General features: G+C 58.1%; 1 protein-coding gene across 1 annotated transcript; it reads left to right on the top strand.

The window, feature by feature from the left end:
* Nucleotides 1-804: 804 nt before the first annotated feature.
* ACO1O0_000549 (uncharacterized protein) lies at nt 805-19,122 on the top strand (the record flags this gene model as incomplete). The annotated part of the gene is made up of 1 exon (XM_083190047.1): nt 805-19,122. The coding sequence occupies one exon, from the start codon at nt 805-807 to the stop codon at nt 19,120-19,122; it is 18,318 nt and encodes a 6,105-aa protein (XP_083053906.1).
* Between the last annotated feature and the right edge of the window lie 424 nt (nt 19,123-19,546).

Raw genomic sequence — 19,546 nt, 5'->3', positions numbered from 1 at the left:
GAGTACGGAGTACAGCCAACAACAGTCTACGTGCGCGAGAGCATGATAAAAAAAAGGTCGAGGTTTTGCACATAATTGTAGGTAATGCAGGGTAGCAGATAATACAAATTGAGAGCTTGGACGAATGAGCACGTGCCGTCCCGATTATCCGAGGACGGGAAGTGCCAGCACTGCCAGCTGGCAGTGGATGGAGACTAAAACAAAACGACAAAATCTGGCGGTCAGAGTCCAACTTGTGCCCGACGGACGCAGGATACGAGATGGACCCACGACAGGTCAGTTTGCTTGCAGAAGCTGTGTTGTTGGCATTATGGTTGATTCCGAATATCAGAAAAATAAATTACTATTTTCCGCCTCAGATGTTTTCCGTTGCAAGTGCTAAATGCCTGGATGGGAGGTTAGAGGTGAGAACAATTAAAGTCTGTTTTATTATGTCAGCCACATCGTTGAAGTTGAGCGTGGGCGGCAAAGCGCCGAGCCGAGCCCCACCCAGGCCTAAGGCGGGCCGTACAAAGATGGCGGGTTCAGGCGGGTGGCGACACAGCGATCGGAGGATGCGATTGGGCAGTTTCAGCTCCCAGCCACCGCCAGTTGGCCTAGCATACTAGCGCAGTAACGGCTCCAGGAGGACGGGGTCTGACCAGGCATGACCCAGGCCTGACCCAGGCTCAGGTTACTCCCAGGCTTACCAGCTGAAAGAGTGACTGGGGCAATCGGGGCACGACCGGGGGGGAGCTGTGCTGACCCAAACAAAACAACATCACCACTGCCCTCACCACACGCCGATTCATCGGCCCAGCAAACATGGCAGATTCCCGTCGCCGGAGCCCTGAAAGCTCCAGGAGGCGGAAGCGCGAGAGGAGAGCCTCTCGTGAACAACTGGCCGACAGCACCACCATTCACAGCACCACCGCCACCACCGCCGCCCCCGAAATGCCATCCTACAACACCACCCGATCTCAGCCCCAGCCCCAGATGGATGCCAACGGCCGCTACCGCTACCGCGCTGCCTCCAGCTCCTCTTCCGCCAGCTCCACCGCCTCGTCCCTGGTGGACATCTCGCGAAAGTACCCCGAGACCCCGCGTTACGGCGGCATCTTTGGCACCTTCTTCAGAGCCCCGTCGGAGCGCCTGCGCCGACGACGGAGCGGCAAGGCCAAGAAAAAGAAGCGCGTCCTCTACTTCAGCAACTCGTCCTCGTCCTCGGTCAACTCCGACTTGGCCTACGGCACGGGCTACATCCCCCGCCGCAAGAGTCGCGACTTTAGCCGCCGACACGATGCCCCCATCGCAGCCACCGCCGCCTCCGCCTATGGTGCTTCTGTCGCCATGTCTGCGACACCGACGCATCCAGCGACGACCCATTATCCTTCACAGCCCCCGTCCGCACATGGATATCCACAACCGCACTACTATGGTACTCCGCCTCAGCGACCCCAGTCTTATGCACCTGCGACCACAGCCGCGGCTGCCGTGGCTGCCGGGAGCGCAGCAGGGCTCGCGGCAGAGTACTACAATGCTGGCCGCCAGATACCCTCCAAGTCCTCGACCCCCCGGCGCAAGAAGACGGACGACGAGGAGATCATGGCCATCGGTCGCCAGCTCTCAGATTTGGCCAAGCGCCAGAACGACGAGGATCTCCGGAACGCCGGCAGGTCTCGCCCCTCCGGCCTCATGTCCGCCGCGTCCAAGTTCGACGAATACCGCAACTCCAAGTATGGCAAGACTACCCGCGGGCTCGGAAGCTCGAAACCCCGCTATGACTCGTCCGACGACTCCGAGTGGGAGTCGGCTTCGGATGACGACGACGACTCCGACGGTAGTGCCGACACGAACATGGCGTATGGAACTGTTGTCTCTGCGGCTATTCGACCCACGGCTGCTGCCGTGGCTGGAGCTGCTGCGGGCGCAACCGTGGCATCGGGCTTCAGGAATAATGACAGAAGCGGCTCTGTTTATAGTGACAGAAAGAGCTCTGTCGTTGACCCTCGACTGTTCGGTCCTGTCAACTCTCTGAAAGGCGTGATTGATACTCCCTGCGGATTTGGTGATGCTAAAGAGCGGTCGTCATCTCGTCGCGGAGAGCCGAAGCCACTTACTCGCTCTGCTACCGAGCCATTGGGACCCATGCGAAACGTCTACCCTGTTCCCACGTCCGACCCCAGCCGCTTTGACGCCGATCGCGAATCGATCGTGGCGTCTCAGCAGGATCTTCCCCATCGATCGCGGCCCGGTCCGGTCCCGCTTCAGCAGCCGGTGCCCCAGAAAACGGTGTCCCCCAAGTTGTATGACGCCGAGAAACTGGAGGATGTTACCCGACGCGAGTCCAAGCCATCGCGCAGCCGCTCTGACGACAACGGCTGGGGCGATGCTGCGATTGCTGGTGTCGCGGCCGCAGCTGTCGGCGCCGCCATCGCCCACGATCGCCGGGACGACCGAAGGGAAAACCGCCTGAAGAGCCGCGAGTACTATGAAGACGAGAAGCGTGATAGAGAGAAGCGATCGGAGCGCGAGAGGGAGCGAGAGAGAGAAAAGCGCCGTGAGACGGAGTCTCGCGAAAAGGAATCTCGCGAAAAGGAGACCCGCGAAAAGGAGTTTCGCGACAAGGAGTCTCGCGAAAAGGAAAAGGACCGCAAGTCCAAGCGTGACTCGTACTCTTCCAAGTACGCCGACGACCAGGAAAAGGACCGCAAGCGATCGCCCCGATATGACGAACGCGAGGTTACGTCAAAGAAACATCGGGAGGTTGGGATAGAGCCCGACCTTACTCGAGATCCGTCTAAGCGTCCTGTCAAGCCCAATCGGCAGGAATATGAGCCGGAGGACCGATATAGCGAGCTCTCTCGCTCATCCCGGCGGGACAGCAAGATGTACGAGGCACAAGATGAACAACGTGAAATTCCTGGACCGCAAAAGGCAGGTTATGACAAAGCTACCGGATCGAACCAACCCCTCCAGCACGCAGCTGTTGACCCGTTCCAGTACCAGGTGGACAGCTTCCACAAACTGCCAACGGCGGGCCCGGCGCGTCCCTTGACGCCAACTGTTGTGACTGTTGATCGTGAGCCAACATTCGACTCTCCCCCGGGGTCTCCCCTCCCAGATGGAAGGTTGAGCCGCAGGGACTCGTATGAGCTTGAGCAAATGGTTTCGGATTACAAGAAGGGGCCCACTTACGAGACAAGCTCCCGAGGTGCCCTGGATGACGTGGCCGAAAATGCAGAGCACGACATGGGCTCTGTGGGCGCTGCTGCTGTTGCCGCCGGGTTTGCCGCCGGGATTGTCGCGGACGCTCGCTCAAGTGAACGTCGGAGGGACGAGTACTCTGACAATGGATCGCGTGAGCGTACTAGCCCTAAAGATCCTGTTCAGGAGGAAGCAGACAGGTATTACCGCGAGTCCGAAATAGCGAGGAAGATTGCCGCTGAACAAATACGATCCCGCAGCAAATCGTCGGAGAGGTCCGTCGTTGGCAAGTGGGAGCAGGGCGAAGGTCCGGAACCTATTACCATCGTCGCTCCCCCCGAATACGTCTCTCATGATGAGGCCGAAAAGAACCGCTACGACGGCCCCAACGCTGACGTCCGAATTGATAATAAGTTTACCCCGCGGGAAGCGGAAGATTTCCGTAGCTCTAACGGTGACTTGGATGCCCGCGATCCCTCTTGTGAGCGCTCCCGACCGGTTCTCAATCTGGTCTACCCAACGCCAGCGCACAGCCGACAGCCTACACCGTCTCTCGAGAAGGAGGAAGAGAGAGATCGGACGAGGGATCGCGGGACTGAGGATCGCGATGACTCGTCACGGCCCGACGTCGCCCCCCGGGAGGAGCCTGCCAAAGACTGGGATGACAGAACGGCAAAGTCTGACGTTGGAGTTGGCTCTCGCCGACGTAGCGCGAGGGATCTCGAGGACGACACAGCCAAATCCGATGTCGGATCGAGAGGAGATGTGCAGGTCGCACCCAAGTCTGTCACCTGGGGCGAGAACGAGACGAAGAGTTTCGAGGTCGTCACCCCTGAACCCAAAGAAGGGGAGTCGGGGGACAGGCCAAGACCTCGCCTCAGCAAAGACAGCCGATGGGGCATCATTTCTGCCGCGATTGCAGGGAACGGCGCCGAGCCTGCCAACGAACCCGACTTCATCGTCACCGAGTCCCCCAAAGAGATGGAACCGGAGAACCAAGGAACCCGAGATCTGGGCTCTGGGATCACCGAGCACGTCTATCATGTGGACTATGAGACCGATGCGCCTCCCATTCCAGGCCCTAAGCCAGCAAGCCCAAAGCCGGGGCAGATGCCAGGCGGCTACGCTGACGATATTGAATTCGCCGCGACTCTCGCCGCTGGGCTGAAGGATACTGGTTTTGATCCCAACATTGTCATCGATGACCCTACTTTTCGCCGTAGGGACTCGCCCCCTGGCTCGGATGAGCTGAACGGCAGCGGCGTTTACCACACGCCAGACACCGGCTATGTCATTGGCGAGGTGGAGACCCCAAAGGATGAACCCCAAGCCGATGAGCCTTCCGACGAGTGGGGTGAAGTTCCCGTCAAGATGAGCAAGAAGGAGAAGAAGAGGCTCGAGAGGCTCAGGAGGCAGCAAGAAGCTGAGGCAGCAGAGGAGACCCCGATTGAGGTAGAAGAGCCCCCCCCTGTAGCTGAGGAGCCTGCTGAATTCCCCGTAAAGCTCAGCAAGAAGGAGCAGCGCAAGCGTGATAAGGAGGCCAGGGCTCGGGCACTGGCTGCCCAGGATGATGACCAGCTGCCCACCGAGTTAGAGCCTACTCAGGCAATGGATGGTGCCGACGATGCTTGGGAGGAGCCTTTGGAACAGACTCCCGAAGACCTAAAGGGCCGGGACTTGGATAATGGCGAAGCCTCAATGGTCTCTGTCCCTGTTGACTCCTTTGCCGACCTCACATCAACAATGGAGACGAACCCCGACGATGGGTGGGACGAGCCCAAGAAGTCCAAGAAGAAGTCAAAGCGCAACTCTGGCGTCTACGACTCCCCTCCGCGCTCAGCTGCTCCGTCCGAGGTCTCTGTTGGTAGCTCTGGCAAAAGGGACAGGAAGTCGAAGCGAAAGAGCGGCACCCAGGACGACTTTGACGAATACGGCGACGGTCCGCCTGACCGAGGACGCGACCCCTTCGAGGACCGTGACGTGAGCTCTGTGGTGTCCGAGCCGCGATACGACGGCCGTCGCTCCAGCAGGCGATCGTACCGCTACGAGGACGATGATGATACCAAGTCGGTGGCGTCTGCTCCAGGCAGCGGTCGCAAGAGCAAGACCTCGGAGAAGCGATCGAGCGGTGGGCTCTTCGGCCTCTTCAAGTCTGCCAGCAAGGACGATAACAAGAGCAAGGAGTCTTTTTTAGATAATGCCGGTACCCTTGGCGCGGGTGCCGGCCTGGCGGGTGCTGGAGTTGCTGCTGCTGTTGCTGCTGCGTCTACTCTCTCTCGTCTCAACGCCACCGAAGCCCTCTCGGAAAAGAAGGACACCTCAAGGGACATCTCGGAATGGTCGCGGGATGTCGGCGAATTTGACCCTGATATTGTGGCCCGGGTCATCAAACCGGCCATTGATCCGCAGTATGGAGACCTTCTCCCTCTTCCTCCCAGTGAGCCTGGATCCCCCGTCGGGGCTCCCGAGGAACTGCCTAGCCTTCCAGATAGTCGGCCAGACACGCCTCCTGAGGAACAAAACATGAGGCGCGAGCGCTTCTCCCAAACGCGAAGGCGAAGCGTTTTCGAGACACCTACAAAGACGCCCAGCAACACCGCCATACCCCTGCAATTACGCCTGGGACAGAGATCCGGACCCTCATCCCCAGGCCTATTCAAGTCCTCTCCTGCTGCCTCCCCAGTGGTAGGAGAGGGCGAGTCCCCCGTGTCGGCGCGGCGACCGACTCGTCCTACATCTTGGGACAACTGCCGCGAGTTCAAGCCCCTGTATCTGCTTGAACATGCTCGCCACAGCTCTATGGAGGAGTCGGTCGATCGCGCCAATCTACCGGCCCTTCCCCCCAGCGAGGTTTCAGTTTCTTCCCGTGGCTCCCCCGGCCCCGGATCCGAAGCGTGGGAATCTGCTGATGAGTATGTGCACGGTGGGGTCGACGACGAAGACCATGCGGGATACGGGCTTCGCATCGATACTTCTATACCAACGATTGCCCAAGACCATGACCAGGCGGGATCTCAGGAGACGACGCCTAGGGCTGAGGTCAAGCCGGAGCTGCCTGGTGAGACGTTCCAGGGCGGAGACGCATGGCAACGTCCCGGCACGCCTGAAGAGCCAGATCCGGTCGAGTCAATGTCCAAAGATCGAAGCTCCTACTTGCTTCAATCTGCACCGTCGTCAATCCAATCCGACAAGACTGTCGACAGCGAGACAGTTCGACAAAACCTCCTCGATATCGCTGCTTCCCCATCCAAGGCACCCGGCGCGCAGGGTGGCTTGGGTGACATTGACGAAGGTCTCGTGTCTGCAGATGAGCACTTCTCCGACGCTGTTGAAGGCCGCGATGAGGAGCGCATGACGCCTCGTGATGTCTCTGCCCCTGAGCCATCTGGCTTCGAGCCCGTAGTAGAGCCGACCGAAGCTCCTGCTCCTGAAGAGCCGCCAGCTGATGACTTCAGCATGCTCACGGGCAAGGCAAAGAAGAAGGCCAAGAAGGCTGCCAAGAAGAAGCAGGCTCTGGGGCTTGACGTTGCGGCGACCCCGGAGGAGACTGACTCGTCTCGTGCAGACGATCTACCTGCTGAGGAGCCAGCCAGCCAGCCTGCGGAGCAACCTACTGAGGTTCTTGATGATTCCGAAACCCCTAAGAAGGGCAAGAAGGGGAAGAAGAACAAGAAATTGTCACTCAGTTGGGAAGAAGAGTCCGGAGAGACGTCCGCTCAAGAAAAGCAAGCCGGTACTGATATTGAGGCCTCTATCGAGGCTGCCGAGCCGAATCCTGAGCAGGCCGATGCATTAAAGACTGACTACGACGTCGTGGCCGAGGAGAAGCCGGCAGAGGAAGCTTTAGGCGAGGCGGAAACCTCTCGAGATCTTACTGAACCGTTCGAATCCGAGAAGCCACTAGAGGATGCCGCCAACCCGGATACTGTCCCCGAACCTCCAGTAGAATCGGAGGCGCCAGAGCCAACGCCAGAACCAGTCACAGAGGCATCTGAAGTCTCGGAAGCAGCCGGTAAGAAGGGCAAGAAGAAAAAGAAGAAGAAGAAGGGCAAGGCAGCTTTGCCCTTGGAGGATGAGGCAACACCGGCTGAGAGTTTCATCGCTGAGCCTGAAGCTGCTGCTTCTGAAGCCTCTGGGGCGCCTGTCGAGGCAGTCGTTGAGGAGGTTGCACCTCGCGAGCCTGAGCTGGCCGCTCCCGGAGACTCTGAACCTGCGCCTGCCGAAACTTCTGTTGAAGAACCCGTCGAAGAACCCGTCGAAGTACCTGTCGAAGTACCCATCGAAGTGCCTGCCGAAGGAACTGCCGAAGGAGCTGTCGAAGCACCTGTCGAAGTGCCCGTCGAAGTGCCCGTCGAAGCACCTGTCGAAGTGCCCGTCGAAGTGCCCGTCGAAGTGCCCGTCGAAGTGCCCGTCGAAGTGCCTGTCGAAGCGCCTGTCGAAGCGCCTGTCGAAGCACCCATCGAAGCACCCATTGGAACCCCTGAACCTCCGGTTGAGCCTAGCCAGGATGACTCCTGGTCAAACCCTACTCTTTCGAAGAAGGAGAAAAAGAAGCGAAAGAAGAAGGCCCTTCTAGCGGACGACTCGTGGATTACCGAGAAAGTGGAAGCGGATTCGGCCCCCTTGACTGAGCCATCTGCGCCCGAGGCTGAGTCCTCCCAGCCCTCTGAGGCGGCGGCCGATGATGATTCTGAGCCAACTGGGCTAGAGGCAGCGCTGACCGATCAAGCTGTTGCCCAGGAGGAAGCCACTGTTCAGCCGGAGGAGTTTGCTCCTGCATCCAAGAAGAAGAAGAAGAACAAAAAGAAGAAGTCCTTGCAGTTGGATACGCTGAATGAACCTACTTCTACCGGAGCTGCCGATAACAAGGCTGAAGACGCCACAGCCACCAAATCTCTGGATGTCTCCGAGGAGCCTGCAACTGTATCCACTGTTGGCGGTGGTGTGGACGCTGGGGCCGTCGCAAGGGATCAGACCATGTCTGAAAAGGAGCAAATAGAAGACATTGAAGCTGATGAGAAGTCGCGCACCCTTGAGCCGCAGATCTCGGAACCCCTGTTCACCCAAGATGGACCTTCTCTCGAGACTACCCAGGACGAATCGGCCGAGTTAACTCAAGCAAGTGAGATCCCCCCATCCGAGGACGTCTCCGAGCAAACTAAGGATGATCCTGCCGAACCAGCTTGGGATGAAGTCTCAACACCGAAGAAGAAGGGCAAGAAGAACAAGAAAAAGCAGCAAGCTACTGCTTGGGACGCTGTTGAAGAGCCCTCGGTCAAGGAACCCCCTGTCGATTCTTGGGATGCTCCTGAAGAGCCTGTCACTGAAGAGCCTGTCGCTGAAGAGCCTGTCGCTGAAGAGGTATCCACGCAGGTGGAAGCTATCTCGGAATTTGCTGAGCCCCTGGAACCCGCTCATCCAGCTGATACGGACGACACTGGTATTGAGGTCCAGGAGGCCCCCACTGGAGAAGAATGGGACCCCCCTATGACTAAAAAGGAGAAGAAGAAGGCGGCCAAGAAGCGACAGCAGGAACAGGAGGAGGAGGAGCAGCGCCAACAGGAACTGGAGCAGCAGCAAGCCTCGGATGGCTGGGACCTCCCTGACGAGTTCTTCAACAAACCCTCACCACAAGAGGTGGCCGACGATCTGGGCTGGGACAAACCTGTCGAAGCCAAGCAAGCAGAGGATACCCCGGAACCGACAGACGTGACATCCAAAGAGACCCCTGACACCGAAGTTGAAGCTCCAGTCGCCGTAGAATCCCAAGAGGCACAGGCTGAGGACGAGTGGAACACGGCGGTTACCGGCAAGAAGTCCAAGAAAGCCAAGAAGAAGAAGAAGGGCAAGTCTGCGATGCCCGAGACCCCCGAGGAGGCCTCCAAAGATGACGAGACAGTCGCTACTGTCACCAATGACCTCGATCAGTCCAAGGACGAAATTGTCTCGGAGCATAAGCAAGACCCCCTAGCTGAGGAGGAAACACCGGAGACTTTGGAAGAGGCGGCTCTTGACAATAGCACCCCTGGCGACCAACAAGCTTCTTCAGAACCAACCGTCCCCTCCACCGAAGACAGCGAGTCTCTGTTTCCCATGAAGCAGTCCAAGAAGGATAAGAAGAAAAAGAAGAAGCAAGCTGCGCTGGAGGCGCTGGCCGCTGAGGAGGATGCGTCCACCAAGGGCGGTGCCCAGGAGCTGGACAAGGCTCAGGCCCCGGAGCCTGAGAACACAGAGCCTCTGGAACCTGAAGGCGACCTGGCTGCTGGATCCGACTACCACAGCCCTGAGAACACATCTGGCTTTGTGACTCCTGCAGAGTCTCTGTCTGGCCAAGATCCCGATGCGAATCCGGACGAGTGGGGTGGGTTCAGTCTCAACAAGTCCAAAAAGGATAAGAAGAAAAACAAAGCTAAAGATACCGAGGCTGAGGAAGTACAGGAACCCGAAACGACACCCCTACCGGAGCCGGAGCCGGAGCCGCGGGAACCGGATGACGTTGACCGGATTGCTGATCCCACTCCAACAGACGCCAGAGTCGAGGATCCCCAGGCTATTGACGAATCTGCCGCCCTTGATAATGCTCAGGCGGAGGCATCCCAGCCTGCTGACGAGGATTTGGCCCCTGCCCTATCTAAGAAGGACAAGAAGAAGAAGAAAAAGAAGAAGGGCAAGACCATCTCATTCGACCCGTCAGCGGAGGATCCCCCCAAGACGGAGGATGCTGCAGCCGAACCTGCCACCGAACAAACGCCTACAGAAGAACTGCCTACAGAACAACTCCCTACCGAAGAGTCTCCCACAGACACGTCACCAACGCCAGAAGAGGGTGAGTGGAGCCTTGAGATGGCAAAGAAAGAGGAGAAAAAGAAGAAAAAGTCTGTAACCTTTGACCTTGGTGACACTCCAGCCTCTGGTGAAGACAAAGACGAGGCCTCCACAGATGCTCAGCATGATTTGGTCCAGGCTGAGGCAGAGCCTGCTTCATCACAAACCTCCGAACCAGTCCCCGAGCCCGAAACTATGCAGGAGGCGCAAGAGAATCCACCCCTAGCTAAACCAGCAGCAAATGAAGTGGAGGTACCCGTGGATAATGCCCCAGAGGAGCCCAAATCGATGCAGGGAGGCGATGGTGTCTGGGCTCCCCCTACGTCGAAAAAGAACAAGAAGAAAAAGAAGAAGGCCCAGGCCGCTGCCCTCGCTGCAATGGAGACTACTCCTGAAGAGTCCACACAAGACACTGAACCTGCTTCTGCCCCTGAAGCCTCCGAGCCACAAGAGCCCAAGGAATCTGAGCAGCCTGAGATTGGGCTCTCCGCTCCCGACAGCTCTGAGGAGATCACTGCCCCTGCTTCCGAGGAAACCACTGCTCCTGAGGAGGTTTCTGAGGAGGTTTCTGTTCCTGAGGAGGTCCCTGTTTCCGAGAAGGTCACTGTTTCTGAGGAGACTACAACTCCTGGAGAAGCCCTTACTCTTGAGGAAGCCCCTGTTACTGAGGTGGTCTCTGTTTCTGAAGAGGGTACTATTTCTGAGGAAGCCCATGTCCCTGAGGAGATCACAACTCCTGGCGAAACCCTTGCTCCTGAGGAGGTTATCGCTCCTAAGGAAGCCCCTGCTCTTGAGGAAGCCCCTACTTCTGTTGAAGGCCCTGCTCTTGAGGAAGCCCCTGCTCTTGAGGAAGCCCCTGCTCTTGAGGAAGCCCCTACTTTTGTTGAAGGCCCTGCTCTTGAGGAAGCCCCTGTTTCTGAGGAGGGCCATGTTTCCGAGAAAGCCCCTTCCATGGAGGAAACCAAGGAAGATGACGATGCCTGGAGCGCCGGTCTCTCGAAGAAAGAGAAGAAGAAAAGGAAGAAGGCTAAGGCTGCTGCTCTTGCTAAGAAGGAAGCCTCTGTTGAACTAGAGAAAGCGCCTGAGCAGGAAGCTGAGCCTGAAATTCCGAAGGGCTTGGATGAAGCACTGACTTCTGACGAAGCTCAAGAGGCAGCTCCCGACTCCGAGTTATCAAAGGATGAGAAAACGACTACGGTACCGGAGCAGGATGAGTCTACGGCTGAGTCCTCGAAAAACGTCGATGAGGACTGGGGTGTTGGCCTGTCAAAGAAAGACAAGAAGAAGAAAAAGAAGGCCAAAGCCATGGCTCTCGACAACTGGGAGCCTCCGGGTGAGACCGAGGAGCTTTCCAAGGCGTTGGATCACCCAGACACCACTCAAGAAGCCGAGATACCGAAGACATCTGAGGAACCCGTCGACACTGGCGCCGAATTGCAACTCCCTTCCTCTCAGCCCGAAGCCTCCAAGTCCGAAGATGCTGCTCCTGAACCTGCACCAATGGAACCTTCTGATGAAGCAAATAATGACGACAGCTTGAGTCAGGGTCTTTCCAAGAAAGACAAGAAAAAGAACAAGAAGGCAAAGGCACTTTCTATGGACTGGGAGGCGACGCCTGAAACCCCAGGCGATGAAATAGCTGAACCGTCTGCTGAACTTGCCAAAGATCTTGGGTCAATGGATCAGCAGGAAACCACTGCCGAGCCAGAGGTCAGCAAAGAAGGAGAGCCTGGACTTGATTCTTCTAGGGCGTTGGAGGGCACCGAAGAGGTGACTGTTACTGAAGAGGTGGCTGGTACTGACACCCCAAGCCCGGCTACCAACGAAAATGACGACAACTGGGACGTTGGCCTTTCTAAGAAAGAGAGGAAGAAGAAAAAGAGGGCCATGGCAGCAATGGCTATGGAACGGGAGGCCACTGCGGCCCCCACAGTAGAGCCCGAGCCCGAGCTCTCTGAAGCACCTAAGGAGGCTGAGGAGATTGAACAGCCGGCCCCTGAGGCCGATTTGCCTGGAGATGCTGGCACTGTCGAAACTGTAACCCAACAGGTGGCTGAGCCCCCAACCCCCGAGGACAAGGGTGATAGCTTAGGCGTTGGCTTGTCTAAAAAGGAAAGAAAGAAGCAGAAGAGAGCCAGGGCTCTGGCCATGGACTGGGGCTCTCCTGCAGGGCCCGCAGGGCCCGTGGAGCCTGAACCCTCTGAACCGGCCAAGGAGATTGAGGAGACTGTTAAACCGACCTCCGCCCCTGAGCCTTCGAAGGATGCTGACGCTGCCGAAGTGGGAGCCTCAGAGGAGCCTTCTGCTCCCGTCCCTGCGGATAATGACGATGGCTGGGGTGGTGGCCTGTCCAAGAAGGAAAAGAAGAAGCGAAAGAAGGCCAAGGCTATGGGCATGGACTGGGAGGCCACTCCGGAACCTACAAAAGAACCCTCTCCGGAGCCTAAAGAAGAACTCCTTTCAGAGCCTACAGAGGGGACAATTCCTGAGCCTACAGAGGAGCCTATTTTGGAGCTCCTAGAAGAGAAGTCTACTCTCGAACCAACAAGGGAGCCTGCTCCGGAACCTGCGGAGGAACCTGCTCCGGGACCTACAGAGGAGCCTACAGAGGAGCCTACAGAGGAGCCCACAGAGGAGCCCACAGAGGAGCCTACAGAGGAGCCTACAGAAGAGTCTACTCTCGAACTAACAAGGGAGCCTGCTCTGGAACTTGCTCCAGAACCTACAGAGGAGCCTATTCTAAATCCTGTAGAAGAGCCCGAGTCTTGGGACCAGCAGGAGACCACGGACCAGCCAGTCATTTCTGAGGTTGTTGACCAAACTGAGCAGCTGGCGGAGCCTCAGGCCGAGGAAGCCGCGCCGCAACAGCCTGACACACTTGAGCAACCTGCGCCGGAACCTATCGTCGCGACTGCGGATGATAGCAATGACTGGAGCGCTGGCCTTTCCAAGAAGGCAAAGAAAAAGAAAAAGAAGGCCAAGACCATGTCTATGGACTGGGAGCCAACGCCAGAAACCGCAACAGAACCAGAGCAGTCCGAGCAATCTAAAAATGTCCAGGATTCCGGGGAGACCGAGATAAGGGCTGAACCTCAGGTGGTAGCGGAGGACGAAATTCCCGCTATTGAAACCGAGGCTTCCAAGGAGGAGATTTTAGAGGATGTGGCAATGTCACAGCCTCCTGTGGAAGCAGCTGAACCTGCTGAGGATACCTGGAGCTCTGCCACTTCTAAGAAGGACAAGAACAAGAAAAAGAAGGGCAATGCTCTAGACTTGAGCGCCTGGGAGGATCCCAAACCTGCCGAGGCTGGCAAAGTGTCTGCCCCTCAAGGATCTGAGACGGTTGCTACGGCTGAAGAGGACAAGGCAGACATGCCCAAAACTGCCGAGCCTAAAGAACCCGAAGCTGAGCCCAAACCGCAATCAGAGAAGACAGATGACGAAGCATTCTCGATGGCTGGCCTCTCGAAGAAGGAGAAAAAGAAAATGAAGAAGAAAGCCAAGGCATTTGGGTTATCGGATCCATTCGAGGAGGCTGTCCCCTCCCAAGAAGCAGCCCCAGCCCTCAGAGACAGTGATAACAAGGACGAACTGGACCCTGCTCTGAAGAACTCCGATGACAGTAACCAGCCTGGAGACTCATCCAAGTCACTTGACCTGGACTCTCTGCCATACGAAGAGCCCAGAACTGCCAAAGTGGGCGATGGCGAGACTGTAACCCTCGACCAGCCTGAAGGGAACGCTTCAGATCAAGAGACCTCTGGCGAGTCGGCCCACGTGGAGCCCCCATCAGACCAGACGGGTGATGGTGAAGTCGAAGGCGAGAAGGATCTTTGGGAGACGACTGCTACCGGCAAACTCTCGAAGAAGGACAAGAAGAAAAAGAGGAAGCAAGCCCTTCTTGCCGCGCAGGAGACTGCCGAGGTTCCCTTTGTTGAGCCTGAGGTGTCCGCGGATGTGCAGACCGAATCCAAGGAGGTGGAGCCATTGACTGTTGAGGATGAACAAGCTGCCGAACAATCACCAGCCCCGCAGGAAGAGTCGAAAGAGCCCGAAGACTGGTTATCTACAACAAAGATGTCAAAGAAGGAAAAGAAAAAGGCCCAGAAGCTCGCCCTGGCTGCAGCAGCGGCGGCGGCAGCGGTACCAGAGATGGAACGCCAGACAGATACTCCTCAAGAAACGGTGGAGACTTCTCAGCCCATATCCGCTGAAGATGTCCCCATGCCCGAAGTCAAAGATATCGAAGAGACCGAAACACCTCCAGTTCTCGCCTCATGGGACGACGCAGAGGCTGTGGAGAAGGAGCCTGCGAAGGGGGATGAGCCTAACAGCGAGGTGGATGAGCTTAAGGCTATCGAGGTGGATGAGCCTCAGCCTATCAATGAGGATGAGCCTAAGTCTGCCGATAATGATGAGCCTAAGCCTGCCGATGAGGATGAGCTTAAGGCTGTTGAGGAGGATGAACTCAAGGCTGTTGAGGAGGATGAGCCTAAGCCTGCCGATGATGATGGTTTCGCTGGGTTCCAATTTTCTACCAAGAAATCGAAGAAGGCCAAGAAGAAGAAGGCTCGCCTTGGCGCTGGATTCGACGACCTCGACAAAGTCGAAGAATCAAACGACTCCTCTGAATCACCTCCTCCTGAGGCAACAACCATAATCACAGCAGAAGAAGTCAACGCGGAGCCTGGGGGGTCTAAATCAACAGAGGAGTCACCTGCTCCTAGAGATGCCGAACCCGCGCCGGTAGTGGATGATGACTGGGCTCTCCCTGGCAAAAAGGGCAAGAAGGTCAATAAGCTGATGGCGTCGCGTTTCGCAATGTTTGAACCCCAGGCTGAGAAAGCTCCCAAAGAGGAAGATACTAGCCACAAGATTGATGAAATCGTCCAAGCTCCCGCGGACAATCAGGTCAAGGGGAATGAAGCTAGAGATGCGGACGAGGCGCCAGTTTCCCTGTCGACGGAAAGCCGTGAGCAACCCGAAGAATCCACAGGCGCCCTCACAGAAGTCGCAGAGCAGACATCAGAAGAGAAATACAAGGCGCCAGGAGAGGAACAACCGATACCTGGCCCTGAGCTGTCTGGATCCACAGCTGAGACTGAAAAGGAGCTGGAGATGAGTCAACCGGCTCCCCAGCCACCAGCGGAACCGGAAGAGACAAATCCCGAAGAAGCCTGGGGAATGCCGGCCAAGAAGAAGTCTAAGGAAAACGACAAGAAGCGCAACTCCGCACAGGAGACGCCGCCAGAAGCTTCGCGTGCTACATCTCCCGAGAGACAAGATGCGGCGGAAACTACAGCGACGCCCGAGCAAAGCCAAGAAACCTCGCGTGCTGAGGCGCCGCAAGAGGCAGCCCCCGACCCCTGGGTAGGGGGCTTTCCCACGTCCAAATCAAAGAAAAAGAAGAAGAAAGCCAAGGGCTTGGAGACAGCAAGGCTCCCCTCGACTGCACCTGTTCATCCTGAACTTGTCGAGGAGACACCTGCGGTCGAAGAAGCCTCTAGGGAACGCGACGATGAGACCATGGCTGATAACGTCTGGGACGAAGGAGGTAGTCTTATGAGAGACGTGGAGCAAGAGACGTCAAAATCTGCACTAGCTACTCCAGAGACCGATGTTGAGGTTAGTGGCGCTGGTGTGGAAAAAGAAAGCGAAGAGCCAGGTGACAAGGATATTGCCATGGAAGATGCCCCGCCTGAGCCAGCACCCATGCACGAAGAACCTGAAGCTCCAGCTGAAACTGGATCTAGCGCGTCGACCACCGTGGCAACGGCAGCGGCTGCCGCTGGCACTGTAGCGTTGGCGGCTGACAAGGCCGTTGCAGGCAAGAAGGGGAAGAAGGGGAAGAAGAACAAGAAGGTTCTGGACAAGAGGCAGCCAAGGGAGGATGATCTATTCGATGACCCTGGTCTTTGGGAGAGCGCCGACAAGAGAAACTTGGAGGAGAAGGTGGACGACAAGGACGTTGACGAAGCGTTCTGGGGAGAAGGGGAGAAGACGAAGGCACAGTTGGCCGCTCAGGAGAATGACGACTTCTGGGGCGGGGGGGACAACGAGGACAAAGCGGACAAGGGGGAGGAAGAGGAGGAAGCTTCTGGCACGAGGGAGCTGAGCACCGAGCAGGTCCCAACAGTGAGTCAAGCGCAAGACGACACGTGGGACGCCAAGGATCAGGAACCGCCAGAGACAAAGGATGGCCAGAGAACGCTGGCTGCACCTGGGAATGACATCCCTCCCGGTGCAGACAAAGCCAAGGAGGCATGGGCTATGCTAAAGAACGACAGCTTTTCGGGATCGGATGAAGGGTGGAAGGAGACATCTCGTCACGGAGCACCGCTGGACGACGAGTTTGAGGAGAGCCCCGTGCTGGGACGGGGGGAGTCGGGCACACCAAGATCAGAACCCTTCGGTCTCCTGCGGCGTGGATCCGACGTGCAGGAACCCATCGGGGGGCTCCTCCGAGAAGACAGCCAGGCGTCGGCGCTGAGCGTCAGCCTGCTGTCTGACTTTGGGGGTACCAGGCTATCCGCAGCACGATCACTGCCTGCTGTCCAGGAGGTACCCGAGGGGGAGACGGAGCCGACGAGAGGGCTCTGGAAGGCGGAGGACGTCAACCGCGACAGCGGGTTTGCAGGAGACTCACCGAACCCGCTACGACGCCGCAGCCACCTCTTCTCTGACGAACAAGAGCAGCAGCGTGACAGCGGTGTACACACGGACGACTGGGACGAGCCGCCGCCTGCACGAGGGGCAGCAGCAGCAGCAGCAGCAGCAGCAGCAGAGACGCCCAAGAACAAGAAGGTGTTGGGACGGTCGCCGTATGCGACGCCGGTGCTGCAGGAGCCCTCTGCGCCTGTGGTGACCCCAGAGCCTGAGAAGAAGAGGAGGAAGGAGAAGAAGGAGAAGGGCATGGTCCAGACGGGCACGGCCCAGACAGGGACGGCCAAGCCGGATACGGCTGTTGGGCAGCGCGAGCCATCACTCAGGACGAGCAAGCCGCGAAACTACGGCGATTTGGGCGTTGGAACCTCGAAAGCGATGGCCAGTGGTGGCTTTGGGGCGGCACCATCGCTGAAGTCGCGCAAGTCGCGCGACTATGGAGACGTTCAGGCTGCGTTTACTGGGGCAGGGAGCGGGAGCGGGAGCCCGCGCAGCGTATCCGACACCAGCCACGGCCCACTGGGGCGCCTGGGGCCGCAGGGGTCACAGGGCTCGCTCAGGGGATCGCCAGTGGGCTCAGCGGGGGGGGGCTCGCTGGGGAGCTCGCTGGGGGGCTCGCTGGGGGGCTCGCAGGTGGGGCCCAGGCTGAGGCGATCACTGTCCAACACCAGCATCGCACGCAGGCGCACCCCCGAGGCGCTCAAGTTGCAGCCTGACAGCCCAGGCAGCCAGCCAGGCAGCCAGCCAGGCAGCCACCAAGGCAGCCAGATACAGGGTAGCAGGGCGACCCCCACACCACCTCCCCTTCGTCGGGTCGACAGGCGGGTCAGCGGCGACCTCAGAGCTCTCCGTCAACAAAACACCCCGACTCCGACGCCCGTCGCAAACGAGGGTCGTGTCCGCGCCAAGGACATGGCCGACGTCTACGTACGCTCACACCCCATCTCCCGCCATCGCCTTGATGATGTCCCCCGTGCTGACCTCGACCAGGATGGCTTTGGCGAGGGCCGTATCGGCTCGCCCCGTTCGCCCACCCGGCCCCACAGCATGCGACGCCGACAGAGCATGCAGGTCCTCGAGCTCGAGTCGCGTGTCGAGCAGCTCATGGCAGAGAACCGCCTGCTTACCGACGCCCGCGCCCACGCCGAGCAGTCCGCCAACGGCCGCGCCGCCACCGTCCTGTCCGAGCGCGACGCCGAGATCGAGGCCCTGAAACAGTCCCTGCACTTCCTGCAGAACGAGGTCTCGCGCCTCACCGAGGTCAACGCCGGCCTCACCAGCGCCAACGCCGAGCTCGCCAGCAAGGATGCCGCCGGCCGCTACGCCGACCTCGAGGTCCGTCACGCCGACGCCTCCCGCGAGCTCGACGAGGCCCGCGGCGCCCACACCACCTTCCAGCAGTCGCTGCAGGACAAGGACGCCGAGATTGCCGACCTGCGCGCCCAGCTCGAGGACGCCAAGGAGCAGGTCCGCGAGATGCAGCGCCGGATCCTCGCCTCCAAGGCCGCCGATGCCGACTTCCTCAGCATCCAGGACGAGGACTACTTTGACAATCGCTGCCAGCAGCTCTGCTCCCACGTCCAGCAGTGGGTCCTGCGCTTCTCCAAGTTCTCCGATATGCGCGCCTGCCGCCTGACTAGCGAGATCAATGACGAGAAGACGATTGACCGCCTCGACAATGCCGTCCTTGACGGCTCCGATGTCGACAGATACCTCGCCGACCGCGTCAGGCGTCGCGACATCTTCATGTCCATGACCATGAACATGGTCTGGGAGTTTGTCTTCACCCGCTACCTCTTCGGCATGGACCGCGAGCAGCGCCAGAAGCTCAAGTCGCTCGAGAAGATGTTGACAGAGGTCGGCCCGCCCCAGGCGGTGCGCCAGTGGCGTGCCGTCACCCTGACGCTGCTCGCCAAGCGAGACAACTTCAGGCATCAGAAGGACCAAGACACAGAGGCCGTGGTCCAGGCCATCTTCCAGACCCTCTGCAAGATCCTGCCACCGCCTGGCAACCTCGAGAACCAGATCCAGTCGCAGCTGCGCCGAGTCCTCCGCGAGGCTGTCGACCTGTCCATCGAGATGCGCACGCAAAAGGCCGAGTACATGATGCTCCCGCCTCTGCAACCCGAGTACGACTCGGAGGGGGAGCTTGCCGCGACGGTTCAGTTCAATGCGTCCATGATGAACGAGCGCTCCGGCAAGAATGCAACGTCGAATGAAGACCTCGAGGCAGAGGAGGCTGTGGTCCGCGTGGTCCTCTTCCCTCTGGTCGTCAAGAAGGGCGACGATGCTGGGGTCGGAGACGAAGAGATTGTCGTGTGCCCTGCCCAGGTCATTGTTGCCGGAGACAGGAGGCGCAACTTTGCGCCGTCGAGCGATGCTGGGGGAGCATCTCTCGGTGGCCGCAGCCAAATGAGCGTTGTCACCGAGCACATGACTGGTACATGAGCATAAGAGATGGAAGAAGGGGACATGATCCTTAGGGCTGGGTTTCACCGGGGGGAAGAAAAAAAAAGCGCTTTCATCACTGGGTCCGAGGAGGGTTGGTTAGTTCATGATATCCTTGGAGATTTTCTTGCTGGTTGTTTTTTTTTTGTTGTTTTTTTCCCCTCTACTTTTCTTTCGTTTGATTTATCACGGCCGGCATGTTTTGTATGTGTCTTGGTGTATCTTCTTCTATGTCGTCAGGCTCTGATTTGATGTGATTATGTAGACTTATGACGACTGTGTAATGACGAATGTTTTGAGTTTAGTATGAAACGAGACAGAGCGCATATTGGCTCCGCATGTTTTAAATTGTTCATGTTAAGCATTTGATAGTGTATTTGTGTGTACATGTGGTGACAACGTATATAATATACACCTACTACTT

The sequence above is a fragment of the Amphichorda felina genome (genome assembly GCF_050947745.1).
Source record: "Amphichorda felina strain 45539 chromosome Unknown scaffold_1, whole genome shotgun sequence".
Lineage (NCBI taxonomy): Eukaryota > Fungi > Ascomycota > Sordariomycetes > Hypocreales > Bionectriaceae > Amphichorda > Amphichorda felina.
This window is presented reverse-complemented; position numbering and strand designations above follow the sequence as displayed.